The sequence below is a fragment of the Arabidopsis thaliana genome, chromosome 4 (assembly GCF_000001735.4).
Source record: "Arabidopsis thaliana chromosome 4, partial sequence".
Taxonomy (NCBI): domain Eukaryota; kingdom Viridiplantae; phylum Streptophyta; class Magnoliopsida; order Brassicales; family Brassicaceae; genus Arabidopsis; species Arabidopsis thaliana.
The window spans coordinates 14,760,819-14,776,777 of record NC_003075.7 but is presented as its reverse complement, the minus strand read 5'-3'; the positions used below and the strand labels follow the sequence as shown (position 1 = coordinate 14,776,777).

General features: G+C 34.4%; 3 protein-coding genes across 4 annotated transcripts; 1 reads left to right on the top strand and 2 right to left on the bottom strand.

Moving 5' to 3' along the window:
- The first annotated feature begins 530 nt into the window (after positions 1–530).
- Positions 531–6,383, top strand: HA2 (H[+]-ATPase 2). 2 transcript variants are annotated; one of them, NM_119165.4, is made up of 15 exons: positions 531–899; positions 1,913–2,032; positions 2,132–2,368; positions 2,477–3,238; positions 3,326–3,448; positions 3,528–3,632; positions 3,736–3,880; positions 3,970–4,134; positions 4,234–4,472; positions 4,572–4,604; positions 4,697–4,778; positions 4,882–5,042; positions 5,139–5,312; positions 5,409–5,773; positions 5,865–6,383. In NM_119165.4, exons 1-15 carry the CDS (start codon positions 858–860, stop codon positions 5,956–5,958), a joined length of 2,847 nt encoding a protein of 948 aa, NP_194748.1. In that variant the 5' UTR covers positions 531–857; the 3' UTR covers positions 5,959–6,383. The 2 variants fall into 2 exon arrangements, with proteins under 2 accessions (NP_194748.1, NP_001190870.1); NM_001203941.2 differs by having other exon boundaries at positions 720–899; positions 3,970–4,472; positions 5,865–6,213.
- A 623-nt stretch (positions 6,384–7,006) lies between these two features.
- Positions 7,007–7,994, bottom strand: AT4G30180 (uncharacterized protein). Its single transcript, NM_119164.3, has one exon. It carries the CDS (start codon positions 7,748–7,750, stop codon positions 7,274–7,276), a length of 477 nt encoding a protein of 158 aa, NP_194747.1. The 5' UTR covers positions 7,751–7,994; the 3' UTR covers positions 7,007–7,273.
- A 4,147-nt stretch (positions 7,995–12,141) lies between these two features.
- On the bottom strand, positions 12,142–13,959 carry AT4G30170 (Peroxidase family protein). Its single transcript, NM_119163.3, has 4 exons — positions 13,641–13,959; positions 13,297–13,485; positions 12,794–12,959; positions 12,142–12,702 (listed from the first exon to the last, which is right to left on the bottom strand). Exons 1-4 carry the CDS (start codon positions 13,854–13,856, stop codon positions 12,296–12,298), a joined length of 978 nt encoding a protein of 325 aa, NP_194746.1. The 5' UTR covers positions 13,857–13,959; the 3' UTR covers positions 12,142–12,295.
- Positions 13,960–15,959: the final 2,000 nt, after the last annotated feature.

Here is a 15,959-nt window from a genome sequence, read left to right as displayed (position 1 = left end):
AACCCATTATTGCTTATCGAAAAAACAAATTTAGAAAAAACGAACCTAAACCAGTTGGAAAACGATTTTGTTAAGAAAATATAGTATTAGTTGAAATTTTCAGAAAGAAATATCTTTCTTTAAACAAAACCTAATAGGTGTCCAAAAAAAAAAAAAGAAAAATGAAGAAGAGGACAGGCTAAGCAGCAAGTAGTATGTTGCTTAGTCAAATATAAATTAAAAAATCCAAGCAATGTATACCTCCACCAAATATTTCTTTCTTGATATAATGATTCATGACAAAAGAAAGAAAAAAAACACCAAAGTCTATGATCTAGTAATTAAAAAAAGAGATATTACAAATTAGTTTCTCTTATAAGCTACTTCCTCCTTAGAGTCCCTTTTCAAACTACTATAAAACATCAAAATATCTCAAAATAAAAAGAAAATAAGAATTATTAACGGTAGAAAATTTTGTTGTTTAAAATGAACAATTATTCCATAATTAAAGTGTAATTAGGACCCACAAAATATATACAAATTTGATTCGGGTTCATAAGCCAAAAATATTACATTAATCAACGGTCAAAGGGTGATTAAGAACTTAAAGAGGCAGCAAAATAAATAAAAAGGGTAATAAATATAGAGAGACTACTTGGTAATGGGACCCACATAGCCAAAACGGCGGAGAAAATCGTCGTTTTTAGTGGCTTATAAAAAGAGGACTCGTATCGACTCTGCAACAGAACCACCTAATCTCTCCTCCTCTCCTTCTCTCTATTTTGCCGGAATACATATGATCGAGTGAAACGGCGGACAAAGCTGTCGTGTTGAGTACTAATTCGCCGTCGTTTTTCTCAGTGAAGGAGTGGTGAGAGATGTCGAGTCTCGAAGATATCAAGAACGAGACTGTTGATCTGGTATACCATTTTTTATCCTCTGTTTTTATTTTATGCTCACAAACTGTTCGATGATCTGCCTGAATGAGAGTAGATCTGTATCCACTTGGTGGCTTTAAAGTCTTTCCTTGGTTATTACTTACTCTCATTATGGTTTCGTTTTTTATATATACATTTTCATCGATTTAGTTTTGAATATGTGAAATTTGTTTAGAAAGACTATATTTTTGTTTCTGGGTAGTAATTAAGTCTAAGAAACGTTTGGAGGACATGAAGAGTTTGTTCATGAGAAAAAAGTAGATCTAAGCATGTGATATACTAGTAAACAAACAAGATAAAGAAAACAGAGTCTCTTTTTTCAGTGGTGGAGCTAGCTACGTCTCAATAAAGTCCAAACCTACTTGTACAATGTTTTGTCTTCTCTTTTTTTGGTTACTAGTAAGAATTTATTTGGTGGTATTTAGAAAAAATAAATATGACTTTAATCAAATCTGTTACTTAACACGAAGTTCGGATTTTTTTTTTGGTTGTACCTTTCCGTGGTACGTTTAACTTCTCTGTCTTTAGCAACCAACAAAAAAGAACACATCTTTTGTGCAGACGTAACTTCTTTTCTGTGTTTCTTGGGACAATAATTTGAATCTTTTTTATTAAAATGCTACTTTTACATAACTTTGGACTGTATTTACGCGACCAAGCCTCGATTTTTACGCCGGGAAGTGAGGGGAATCTTTCGGCGCGTGTGTTTCACGTCGCCATCACGTTGGTCGGTGGTGGCGGTCCCCACTTCACCACCGCTATTTCCCCCCCGCCAAAAATATTTCATTGTCACCGAACTAGTCAACGACTTTTTTCCAACTATTGTACTTATGAAACAGAGTAGATTTATCTACGGTTACAAAATCATCAAAGTTTTCTGTTTTACTTAAGAAAAGGTTTCTCCTTTTTAAGGTTTAGAAACTTGTTTTGTGTATGTGAAAGTTTGAGTTGTTTGGATTTGGTCATCTGATCGAATTTGCTTTTGATTTTTTCAGGAAAAAATTCCGATTGAGGAAGTTTTCCAGCAGCTAAAATGTTCAAGGGAAGGATTGACAACGCAGGAAGGGGAGGACAGGATTCAGATCTTTGGCCCCAACAAGCTCGAAGAGAAAAAGGTCTGATTTTGCATTTGTAGCTCTCAGATAAAATACATAGTTGGTCTCCTTTTTTTTTGTTACTGAGTGTTTGGTGATTTGTGCAATGAAAATTGACAGGAAAGCAAACTTCTGAAGTTTTTGGGGTTTATGTGGAATCCACTTTCATGGGTCATGGAAATGGCTGCAATCATGGCCATTGCTTTGGCCAACGGTGATGGTAGGCCTCCGGATTGGCAGGATTTTGTTGGTATTATCTGTCTGTTGGTTATCAACTCTACCATCAGTTTTATCGAAGAAAACAATGCTGGTAATGCTGCTGCTGCTCTTATGGCTGGTCTTGCTCCTAAAACCAAGGTATATATATGATAAGAGAATGAATGGTGTGAATTTGTTATACAGAACTTTCTGAATTTTCCCTAGAGCTAATGTTTTGGTTCTTGTTGTGATGTTTCTCTGTTTCAGGTTCTTAGGGATGGAAAGTGGAGTGAACAAGAAGCTGCTATTCTTGTCCCAGGAGATATTGTTAGCATTAAATTAGGAGACATTATCCCAGCTGATGCCCGTCTACTTGAAGGTGATCCTTTAAAGGTTGACCAATCTGCTCTAACTGGAGAGTCCCTTCCTGTAACCAAGCACCCGGGTCAAGAAGTTTTCTCTGGTTCAACCTGCAAACAAGGAGAAATCGAGGCGGTTGTTATTGCCACTGGGGTTCATACCTTCTTCGGTAAAGCTGCTCACCTTGTGGACAGCACTAACCAAGTTGGACATTTCCAGAAGGTTCTTACAGCCATTGGGAACTTCTGTATCTGTTCCATTGCTATCGGTATGGTGATTGAGATCATCGTCATGTATCCGATCCAACGCCGAAAGTACAGAGATGGAATTGACAACCTTTTGGTCCTCTTGATCGGTGGTATCCCCATTGCTATGCCTACAGTCTTGTCCGTGACCATGGCTATTGGGTCTCACAGGTTGTCTCAGCAAGGTGCCATCACCAAGCGTATGACTGCCATTGAAGAGATGGCAGGAATGGATGTCCTGTGCAGTGACAAAACCGGGACACTAACCCTCAACAAATTGAGTGTGGACAAAAACTTGGTCGAGGTTTTCTGCAAGGGTGTGGAGAAAGATCAAGTCCTATTATTTGCAGCTATGGCTTCCAGGGTTGAGAACCAGGATGCCATTGATGCAGCCATGGTTGGGATGCTTGCTGATCCAAAGGAGGTATAACCCTTTTTGGTTCACATGTTATTTGTAGTTTTACTGAGCGTCCAAGAAACATGTTCTGATGTTTGATTGGGATTTTCACAGGCTAGAGCTGGAATCAGGGAAGTTCACTTCCTTCCATTCAACCCTGTGGATAAGAGAACTGCTTTGACTTACATTGACGGCAGTGGTAACTGGCACAGAGTCAGTAAAGGTGCTCCTGAGCAGGTGATGGATCTTAATTTTACAAGCTAATCCTTTTTTTTTCTTACCTTTCTTTTTTATACTGATTTGATTCTCCCAACAGATCCTCGAACTTGCCAAAGCCAGCAATGATCTTAGCAAGAAGGTGCTCTCCATTATTGACAAGTATGCTGAGCGTGGTCTTAGGTCGTTGGCTGTTGCTCGCCAGGTACTTATTCGCCATTAATACTGATAGTTCCAGTCCCTTTTTGCTTTTCTTTTCTCAGTGGTAACAAATGTTCAACTGTTTGTCTTCTTATTCCCTTTTGTAGGTGGTGCCAGAGAAAACAAAGGAAAGCCCAGGTGCGCCATGGGAATTTGTTGGCTTGTTGCCACTTTTTGATCCCCCAAGACATGACAGTGCTGAAACAATTCGACGGGCTTTGAATCTTGGTGTTAACGTCAAGATGATCACTGGTAAATTTGTCTACCCATCTATCTTGTTGTGCTAGCTATACACCTTCACAAGTTCCCCCTAACATTCTCTTGAACACATATGTGGCCAGGTGACCAACTTGCTATTGGTAAGGAAACTGGTCGCAGACTTGGAATGGGAACAAACATGTATCCATCTTCGGCTCTTCTTGGTACACACAAAGACGCAAACCTCGCATCCATTCCTGTTGAGGAGTTGATTGAAAAGGCTGATGGATTTGCCGGAGTCTTCCCAGGTTATAATCTGCTTATTTATTGTTTGGATTATAAACCTCACTATATGTTCATTGCAAAGGTGGTGATGTTAGTTCTAAGCTTTGTTTTTTTTATTGCAGAGCACAAATACGAAATTGTGAAAAAGTTGCAGGAGAGGAAGCATATTGTTGGAATGACTGGTGATGGTGTCAATGATGCCCCTGCTCTAAAGAAAGCTGATATCGGTATTGCTGTTGCTGATGCTACAGATGCTGCTCGTGGTGCTTCAGATATCGTGCTCACTGAGCCTGGACTCAGCGTTATTATCAGTGCTGTTCTCACCAGCAGAGCTATTTTCCAGAGAATGAAGAACTATACTGTGCGTCTTCTCCTATTTTTCATCCTTAATTTATTCCAACCACTTGCTTGCTTGCAATTGAAACTAATTACTCTGTTCTATTTTTCTCTCTTGTTACAGATCTATGCAGTCTCAATCACCATCCGTATTGTGGTATGCAAATAAATCCGTTTGAGTTCTGGCCCTTGTTGGTTTTATCTTGGATTAATAGTATGCTGATCATATTGCGTTGAAACTTTTTGCAGTTTGGTTTCATGCTTATTGCTTTGATATGGGAATTTGACTTCTCAGCCTTCATGGTTCTGATCATTGCCATTCTTAACGACGGTGAGCAATGGCTGTCCTTTTGTATAAACCTCAAAATTTGTTTACTTTTTCTACAATGTTTACTTATATCTTTTGGTATTGTGTTGCTATCTTGATCTTATAGGTACCATCATGACAATCTCAAAGGACAGAGTTAAGCCATCTCCCACACCTGATAGCTGGAAACTTAAAGAAATTTTTGCTACTGGAGTCGTTCTAGGAGGCTACCAGGCCATCATGACTGTTATTTTCTTCTGGGCGGCGCACAAGACTGACTTTTTCTCGGTACATACAATTGAGCTAATTAATTTCTCTTTTACAGAAGTTTTTTCTTAGGTTCTTGTTCAGAGTTGTAAAGTAAATTTCACATTGGATTCACAGGACACATTCGGTGTGAGGTCCATTAGGGACAATAACCACGAGCTAATGGGTGCGGTGTACTTACAAGTTAGTATCATTAGTCAAGCTCTGATCTTCGTCACAAGATCAAGGAGTTGGTCTTTTGTTGAACGTCCTGGAGCATTGCTGATGATTGCTTTCCTCATTGCACAACTGGTAAGTTCATCAAATCAACATTTTAAGGGAATTCTTGTTTGGTAAAAAGGTTCTCAAAGAAGCACCCGTTAAATCCATTCATTCTTCCAAATGCAGATTGCTACTTTGATTGCGGTTTACGCCAACTGGGAATTTGCAAAGATTAGGGGTATTGGATGGGGATGGGCTGGTGTGATCTGGCTATACAGTATTGTCACATACTTCCCATTGGACGTTTTCAAGTTTGCCATTCGATACATCTTGAGCGGAAAGGCGTGGCTCAACTTGTTTGAGAACAAGACGGCTTTCACGATGAAGAAAGATTACGGAAAAGAAGAGAGAGAGGCTCAATGGGCACTTGCTCAAAGGACACTTCACGGTTTACAGCCAAAAGAAGCTGTTAACATCTTCCCTGAGAAAGGAAGTTACAGAGAATTGTCTGAGATCGCTGAGCAAGCTAAGAGAAGAGCTGAGATCGCTAGGTAATAAATCCGATCACACACGATTCTTTTTAATCTAAGTGTATTTTTTTGTTGGAATTAAACACTAATTGAATTGTTATATGTTAAACAGGCTTAGGGAGCTGCACACACTCAAGGGACATGTGGAATCAGTCGTGAAGCTAAAGGGCTTGGACATTGAAACTCCCAGTCACTACACTGTGTAGTAAAACCAAACATATGACTGATCTTCGATCCTCTCATGTTTTGTCTTCTTCTTCTTCTTTTTTTCTTCACCACCTCTTATGATTATTATTCACATAGGGAGAGATCTTTGTTTATTGCCATAACTCTTCCCAAACCTTATTGTTAGTGTTCTTGTTTCTCAAATATGTACTTTTGCATAATTTGCTCTTTTGAAGAAACAAGGCATGCCTTTGTGTTTGGCATTTGGCACATGCACATTCTCTTCTTTGCTCTTATTCCATGAGCCTATGTAATCTTAATCTTCTTCTTTTTCGTAATCCAACTTTTCTTCCGGCTTCTTTACTTTTATATATAGTACCTAAATGTTATTTATACCTAGGGACAACAAACAATTTGCTTATTTAAATCAAATTTTGTTTGTTGTAAAGAAGGGAAATAACCATAATTTTTTCTTTTTTTTTTTCACTGAAACCAAATCAATTAAATAACACTATCCTTTAAAAATGCCATTAAAAACATGACATGAGACAAGTTGTGTGGAAGTAGTACGGCTAGAATCTTAAGAGAAATAGAGAGATTTGGATGCGTGCGAGTGACTGTGAGACACGTGCAAAGATATGGATGATGACTTCAAATCAATGTTATGACTTTCATAGTTTACACATATGTCATCCAACTTTCCTCCTTTTTAGATATTTACAATTTCGGCGTTTTGTTTTTCATATTCATCGAATTTTTTGGAAAGTAATTCTAGTCCAGTAGTCCTAATTTTTGTTTACATTTTAATGGTGCACCTGTAGTTACTGCAGCTGGAACATATTGGTGATCTCTACTAATGTGTAGCTTTTATTTAATTGAAGATTTGTTACATCTGATTTTTTGTAGTCGAAAGTTCATATGTTTTCGCTAAAGGAGAAAAAAAACTTGCAGGAATATAAATATATACACAAACACAAAGTTTGTCAGGTTAAAATGATTAGAATATTAAAGTTTGGAGATTTGCTCATAACATTAAAATAATAAATTCAGGAAAAAAAGACAACATAAGAGTTTTATTTTAGGCAGCACATCGTCTATTTGGCATTACAACCAATAATTTAAATTTCAATCAGATTTTGATCGAATTTTATAAGATGTACGTATAAACGGCCATGTGTGGTACTTTAGGTATTTCGGTAACCATGATTAATTAAGAAAAGGAAAAAAGAAAAACACTATAATACATGCTCTTGTTCTTAAAGAAATCAAGAGAAAAAAAAAAACACAGATGATTTTCGTTTAAAGACAACAAAAAAAACATGAAACAAACTATAAATTATACACTTAAACTAAAAGTCAAGTACTATCTTGAACAATGGACTTGAGAGCAATCGTCTGCAACTCAAGACATTTAATGTAGTTACCAATCTCACTCAACATTTCTTCCACATTCATCTCTTCCCCACCTGGCAAAAGCTTCTTCAATTCCCTCAGTCTCTCCTCTATCCCTCCTTCTTCGTTTCCGCCTTCTTTATCGGGTCTTTCAAGAATCCGAATTCCATCGGAAGAAGAACTAGTGGTAGTGGTTGGATTCGATGAGGACGATAGCTTCTGCAGCAAGAAACGGCTCCATGCAAATTCTTGAGCAGACAAAGCCAAAGCCATATCTACTTCATGCTTCACGGTTTGTTTTGAAGAGTTCTTGTTCATGTTGAGCTTCTTGAGTGCAGGAACCAAGTGGCTTGTGTATTTTCTCGTGAAAACTGCACTAGGGTTCTTGTTTGGTTCAAGAGAAAACACTCGTTTCTTCCTGTTTATGATTTGCCTCTCCATATGAGAAACTATTTTTGCTGCAAATGAAAGTCTACAAGGGAGAAAGTTACATATATAGCAAACTTAGAATATGAGAGAGACAAAGAAAGAGAAGAGCGGTGTCCTACGTTTGTTTGTATATAACAAGCGTTGATGATGTATAAAGTAAAGTTGTAGAACTTAATTTTCTTTGTATACATATATGAGGTAATATGTTTGGGAGTGTTATTATTTTTCGTTCACGTACAAAACACAAGACTATTTGAAAGTCGTAGTTAGTAGTTTTCTTTTTTAGACAAATATTTTAAAAACAACGGAATTTGAATATCATCAACTAATATATGTTTTTTTGTATAATACATTTATTTTTAGAAAATACACGAAAACAAAAAGAGAGTGTGTATATATATATATATATATATATATATACATAAATAAAGAGAGAAAAATAAGAAAAGAAGAATTTGGGAATAATAATGGGTGAGGGAAGAAAAAACACATGGAGTCACATGCAAGAGCTCTAATTTGGCTGCATCACAACTACCCCTAAAGAGGTGCTTTGAGAGACCCTTTTACCATGTGGCTCCATTCCAAGAACAAGACATCAATACAAAACCCCACCTTCTCTTAATGCTTTCACATGTTCCTTCCTCTTAACCTCTCTCTCTCTCACTCACTCACTCACACACTTTGTATATACATAATACATGTATGCATGTGTATGTGTCCTTGGACCAATCTCCTAATTAGTTTGATCAATCTATGTCATTTCTACCCATATTATCTTAATATAGATCTCCCTCATATTATATATACCATTTGACCTTCTTTTTTTTTATGCTGCATGTGTGATGAATTTGGGTTTCACTACCCACTACTTTTGCGATATTTGGATACAGATGGTAACTTGCTAAACAGAAATTTAGTTATTATTAGTGGTAGTTCAATTGGTGATCTGTACAACATATCAAGACAAACATCTTTGAAACTGAATTTTACTGCCACTGTAACTAATATGACGTAGATACAAGTTTCTTTACTACGCATATTAACATAAAGTTAAGATGCATGTGGTCAGTAATTGGGTTATTAATACGTTTTATTTGTCAAGGACTTTTAGTCGTGATTTTTTGATTCTAAGCATCATTGCATTCCAGGTTTAAAGATGACTTTAATTTTTCCTATAGGATTTGTAAATAGATAAATATAGTTTATGTTGACACAAAAGGTCACCTTTGATATGATATGAAAGTCTGGGTGTTACTCATTTGTTATTTTATTTTTATTTTTTAAAATATATACCGAATCATTTAGATATATATATATATATATATATATAATAATAATAATAATAATAATAACAATAAAATGTCCAAACAATATCTATAACTACTAAACATGGGCGGTTGAGACATTACAAGTTGTCTCTTAATCTTATAGTGTTTGATACATGCAATATACACGTTACTAGCTTTTGTTGTTAATAGCCAAAACTGAATGATCTCTTATTGGTTTTGTTGTGTTCTTTATCCTACCACACAAAAAAAGTCAAGGGTTAGTAGATTATCAATCAATGCAGCAAGGAAATTTTATTTCTCTTTTGTAAATAATCTTTTTTTTTGTTAGAATGTGATGTTTTCTCGTATTATATTTTAATGCAATCCCATAACCTTTGATTGAATGTGGAAAACATGTGTTAATGGTAACCCATCTAGATGAAATTAATTAATCTATAAACTTTACTAAATACAAGTAGATAAAAGTACATAAAGGTAGAGGAATTTTCTAGTTAAAAACAAACGAAATAATATATATATATATATTGGATATATATATATATATATATATAATCTAAGAGGAGAAAGAAATTGAGATGCAAACTAATAGATGTGGATACCAAAATAGATACTAGACATTCACACCTATAGTAGACATTGAACAATAATGCATATAATCATAAAAGTTTCTTGGAATTTTGCTTAATGGTTTTCCACCTTTGACAATCCACGTTGAAAAAATGACCGAATTAAATGTAACTCTTTCCAATCACACAATCAAGCTAGGTAAAACCAGATTCGTAATTATTCAACAGTATCTTTACGTAAAAAGATATATAAAGGAACAATAATGAATACAACCAACTAATGCCAATAATATTAAAATAGTATAGAACTATTTTGTCTGCAGTATGAACCACAAAGAAATCGTACAAAACTGTCAGAATGAATTGTACAAGGTCTGTGGAGATTTCTATCGAATATTGTAGATGGCATGTTATGACTTGTTTGTGCTGTTCTTAAATTTTGTTTTCTCTTCTTTATATAAGTTTTTTAAAAAGAAATAGTTAAACTGAATTAAAAAGGTGTAAGCAACAATAATATGAGAAGCGGACCCAGATAGAGGAGAAAAAGATATGGCTTGGATTGGGATTTGGGAGGGACACATCTCATGTGGGTTTGAATTCGAGTGTTTTGTTTGTATTCTTAATTTGGAGCTATTTTCTTCGCAAATGTCTCCACGTGCACTCACTTTAACATTTCTTTCTACAACATCTTCGTTTATTGAGAGTAGAAAAGAACACTGCCTATATGGCTATATATCTCATATGTAATGTCCTGTCTTCGTGATCAAAATTTTAGCATTACGTAAAATTTAGAGGATAGATAAAAAGTTACTTTAAAAAGGATCGAGGTTTAACATATCACTTATGCTTAGTTCCCTTAAATATATTTAAAAATGTATAATCCACCATGATATGATGATAATATAGTAAAAGAGACTTCATACGAATAAAATACAAGATAACTATTATATTTTTCTCGATTAAGACCAAAAAATAAACATAATCCAGCACCCATTTTCAACCATTTTGCACTTCCACGGATTTTCTAAATGGCTTAACAATCTGTATCATTTGTTTCATCCATATACGTATAGAGGTTTTTTAATGTCTAGCTCTCTAGGTATTATTATGTAACACACACGTTTATTTTTGTTGGCTTGTTAATAAAACATTCATATATATAAGATTTAAACAAGAACGAAGGGCATTTAACATAATGTTCAGAAATAATTAAAAACGAAGGACGCATATCATAATGTCAAACTATTTGGCAGGAATCTTTATATAAATTAAACTATTGTGTTGTACAAATAATGTAATAAAAAACTAAGAATGGGACAGGGGAAACGCAGTAAAGATTTCCTTGTATCTGGTGGAAATTGCAACTACGAGTCGCATCCTCCTTCACATCCTTTTTTTTTCTGCATTTTATTTTGTTTTTCAAATAGCTCTTTTAACTTAACATTTAGTAAAAAAGGAACATGAAATTTTATTGTTTTGCCAAAAAAGGAACTCAAAAGTGTACGACGACCAAAATAAATATGAGAATGAGATTATTGGGTTCTATGCGTTAAAGAAACAAAAACTTTTCTTTTGTTTGGTCGGTCCATTGGTCCACATGCAAGTAGGCTTGACAAGGTTTTTCAAAACTATAACCAAATAAGTATTAAATCAAGTAAATAACTATAAATACATGTTAAGAGATTTAAGAAAGAAAACAAACATGGTAGACACTCAAAACGACATACTAGTTTACTCATGAAACAGTTTTAGACAAAATATATAACATGTTGCTTAGAGAAATAATATACAATTAAAAATAAAAATAAAAAAAATTAATAATGATTATATGCAATTTGATTATTTGGTTTGATCTTATAGTGATACCACGCTGTTTAACATATGATTATACGAAATGCTAAGGGTATTTTGCTCAAAACGTAAAAAAAATCTGAAGGCTTGAAGTTACAGCTTTATCATTGATAATTTATATATTAACATTTATGATCATTTATCTAAATAAATCATTTAAGTTTACCAAAGTCACAAACTTACCAAGTTAACGAGGATAATGGGCCTCTCCATTCTGACTAGCCAAATCGTTTCGAGTTTGAAAACATTGGTCGTAAATAAAGAAAAATTAAGCAGAAGAAGAAGAAGAAAGCTGCAGTTGTTAGAACTTTTAGATTGGGTCAGAATAATGGGCCTCTCCATTACAAATGCAACAAATCAGCAAGTCCAGACTCCAAGTGTAGCCCAAGTTAACAATAGCAATTATGCATAAAGAGGATTGAGGATTATAGTCGAATGGAAAGATTTTAGCGGTGAAGATATAGATATTTGATAACTTTGTCAAGAATAAATTGGTAATGTTTCTCGTTTCAAATCTTTTATAAATTTTGCAATAAAATGAATTGTTTGTTGTTTACAAAAAAAAAAAAAAAAGTTGTTTGTTCTCCAGTTATCTTTAACAGTAATAAATCTATCCAAGATCTCTACTTTGATATTTTGTATCCTCCCTGGAATACCATAAAAAGGAGAAGAGAGAAACGAAATAAACCCATCTTTTTTTTTTTTTGTCAACGAAATAAACCCATCTTATTAATTTAAGTTTCCATGTTTCACACTTATGAACTCCTTATTTTGACAACAAGAAATTAAATTTTATTATTAAAAAAAAAAATCCTCTTTAAGGAATAAAAGAAAGAAAACCTCAAATCACACTAATTGACACGTGAACAATCCCTTCGAATCTCACCAGCATTACCAGTCAAAACACCAACCCGACCTAACTTCGTGATCGCTGTGATGAAAGCTTGTCTAAAAGCTCCTTCACTATTGGCAAACGAATTAACTGTAGATCTTGACCGTTGATCTGTGAACAAGATTTGATCTGACGTGAACAAACCCTTTCCTTGTTGGAGATTCTTGAAATAAGCATTATCGAAAGTACGTGGACTGGTCGGATCCATGTTGATTGCGATTCTTACGTCGACACCGATCGGGCACATTTGCTTAAGCTGAACCACGTATCCACGGTTTATACTCGGGTCGATACGTGTTGTAGGGCTAAAATTGTATATTCTCTTTGACATTTTTCCACAATGTGCAAATCCTATAGTGTGTGCTCCTGAATTATAACGTCACAATAACATTAATACTATACCATAAGAATTTGGTTAAAGTAGAAAAATATAATAGGTTAAGTTCGGTTTTGGTACCTGAGAGGGCAATCATATCGGTTTGAGAGAGGCCGTGACGGCTAAACATGCCGTTGAGCTGGTTTAGGTTAAACTCGGGCTGAGGCAATTGGCTTTGAACGCTGGCCTTCGTGGAGATTCTGCCATCTCTCCTCCCTAGCTCCACCGGGTAGCTTGGTCCTCCGGTCTGCAATTTTTATTTAGTCAGATTACTATTGTTATTATCTGATCAGATTACTATATGACCTGTGTAGTTGTTACTTGTACTTGTCTTAAATTACAAACCGCCAATAAAAAGTGTCACTGTGTAGTTGTTACTTGTACTTGTATTATATTTAATGATATGATTAGCTTTTTCGCACAAGAAAACTGAAAACGATATATACTGTAGAAAAAACGAATTTTCAATACCTCGGACATTATATAATATGTATTAAAGGAATAATAGAGGAATAACTAAGTGATGTAAAATATATATATATATATATATATATATATATATATATATATATATATTAGTGTACCAAAACGACGACTTCACGAGTGGCGAGAGCCAAAATGTCAGCACATGAGACTTTGTTGCGGCAATTGGGATTGCTATCAACGGCTTGCTTCGCCTTCACCACCGTGTCGAATCCGTCTCCGGCCAATGACATGTCATCTGGATGGTCTCTCTCCGATGGTGATGCTATCATTATTGACGCATCACATCCCTATACATTCATACGTAAAGATAATGTTTTATTTGAAAATGATACATAGAAGATAAACATCGTAAACTCTAAATCTAGATGTTTTGGGGATACATTTCGATCAGAAATAAACTTCTTATATTGTACGAAAATATCAAAAGAAAATTGTAACGTACACGAACGAAGCAATCGTGGAAGAAGAGGCGAAGAGTGGCCGGAGCGGTAACGAAAGTCTGCTGGAATTTCTGACGGACAGCGTTACGTACAATGGTTTCCACGTTCGGACATGAGTTCTGGTAGAAACCTGTCCGGAGCTGAGCAGAGACACATGAAGAAAGGAGAAGGAGAAGAAAAAAGTTGGAGAAGATGGTTTGAGAAGTATTCTTCTCCATGGCTAATTCAATTCAATGTTCTAATCTTTGGAGTTCTTAGAGAGTCACTTTTTATAGTAGATAGAAAGAGAAATTTAAATTGATAGGTATGGTACAATTTGGGCTAGTTAAATATATAATAATGATTTGATGATTATTCTGATGATGATCTGTTGAAGGATATATTAAAATAAAGAGTAAAAACTGTTAGGAATGTGGATGTAACACTCCATCTAGATATTGACAATTTGAGAGGAGGCTAAGGTGAGGCATCGAGTTAGTATTTTAATGTTCTATATTTGTCTTAATTATCAAGTAAATCCAGAGATTAGCTGTAATGTAGTGGCCTGGTCTATATGGTCGAGATAGTGATTATTTTTTCTAAATGTATAAAATTGTTCACTGCATGTAGAGCTTATCAAGGCTGTGGATATTACAACTCGTCTGGCTTTAATCGCAAAACATCATGCATTAATCTATATATTATAACAAAACAACAAATTCGTTACAATATAATTAATTATAAAAAGGTGTATATTTACTACGACATGTGTGTGTATTTTTACATGCTTAACCTTTTTTTTTAATAACTGTATAGATGCTTGTCTTTGACAACTCAGTGGCATGTTACAAGTTTATCACATCTCACCAACTACTTAAAACAAGATCGAGAGGTGACAAGAAGAAGAACTCATCTTATTCATTTTACAAGTATGATTAGTATCTACCTTAAAATTTAACTTTACAACGTGGAATGTGATCGGATGTTGACTAATTTGTCATAATTAACTGATTAATTATTTTGTTTATTAAGTACTTGCAATTGTGAACTTATTGAAAAGACTATAGGATAAGACTTAATTAAAAATTCAGTCTAGTGGTAGTCCAGTTAACACCTTACACACAAAGAGATTAAATTATTTCATTATATTACATACTGATGAGGAACTGTTTAGTCTTAAGAACCTATCAACCAAGCTCTAACTTTGAGTGACAATTTCTGGTTCAACCTGTTCATCAGTTCATCCAATTTTTAATGGTAATGGTTGGATGGCTCTGACGTAAACTCGATTTTATTCTAAATTTTACAAATGCTATGTGAATATGGAACCAACATCACATATTGGTTTCATGCGTACGAATCTTTTCTTTTTATCCAAGAAATTTCGCCGATATTTCATTAATATCATTACCCATCGCCAATGCTTAAAGTCAGGACCATGATACTATATCAATGCGTACAAATTTTACTTGGCAAGACATATGAAGTTAAATCTGGAAACCAATGTCATTCAAAATGTAAGAACTGTATTGTGATATCATTACACTACTAATTATAAATTGGATGATAAATATATACATCAAAGATACTCTAACAAAAAAAAATTACGTCAAAGATCATCAAATACTACATGTTTGGGAGACAATTAAGTCATGCGAGACGATGCAACGTTTTCATACATATATTGTAATGTATTAGACCTAATTTTAATCGTCGTTAAGAAAATGATTAAATCCCTGATTGCCGTATTAGGGACAGTTTTTTTAGTTTTCTATGAAATTATTAAGGGATCCACAATAAAACAAAATGTAAGAAAATTATCCTAATAAAAAAATGGGCGTCGCGGTCACGAACATGTTCCTTGATGCTGTAATATTGTCAATAATTGAGTTGATAATGTTTTGTTTTAACGTTTTTAATTAATGATATTCTCTCATACGAATATACGATTAAAAAAACACTAAACTGGAAAAAAGCGACAAGGCATGTCACTGTAATGCCAAATGCGAATTAATTCACAAGTAAGAAGCTTTTCACGCAAAATTTCATTATAACAGTAAAATAAGTTACTAATAGTAGTAAATAAAGTTCCACAACTACGCATGATTTTATATGAATTAGACGATAATTAATTTGAAAGTAAATGATTGTATCAACTTTTCTACATATTATAATTATCCGATTTCACATTAGAAATATATTGAAAAAAGAGTTTGTTAAGAGATCTTACATCAATGACTAGTGACTTTACAATTTGCATGATGACAATATGTCAATAATTGCTATTATAGTTGTGTTATCGCTTGGGTTGAATATTAAATTCAGCTAGATGAATAGTTCTG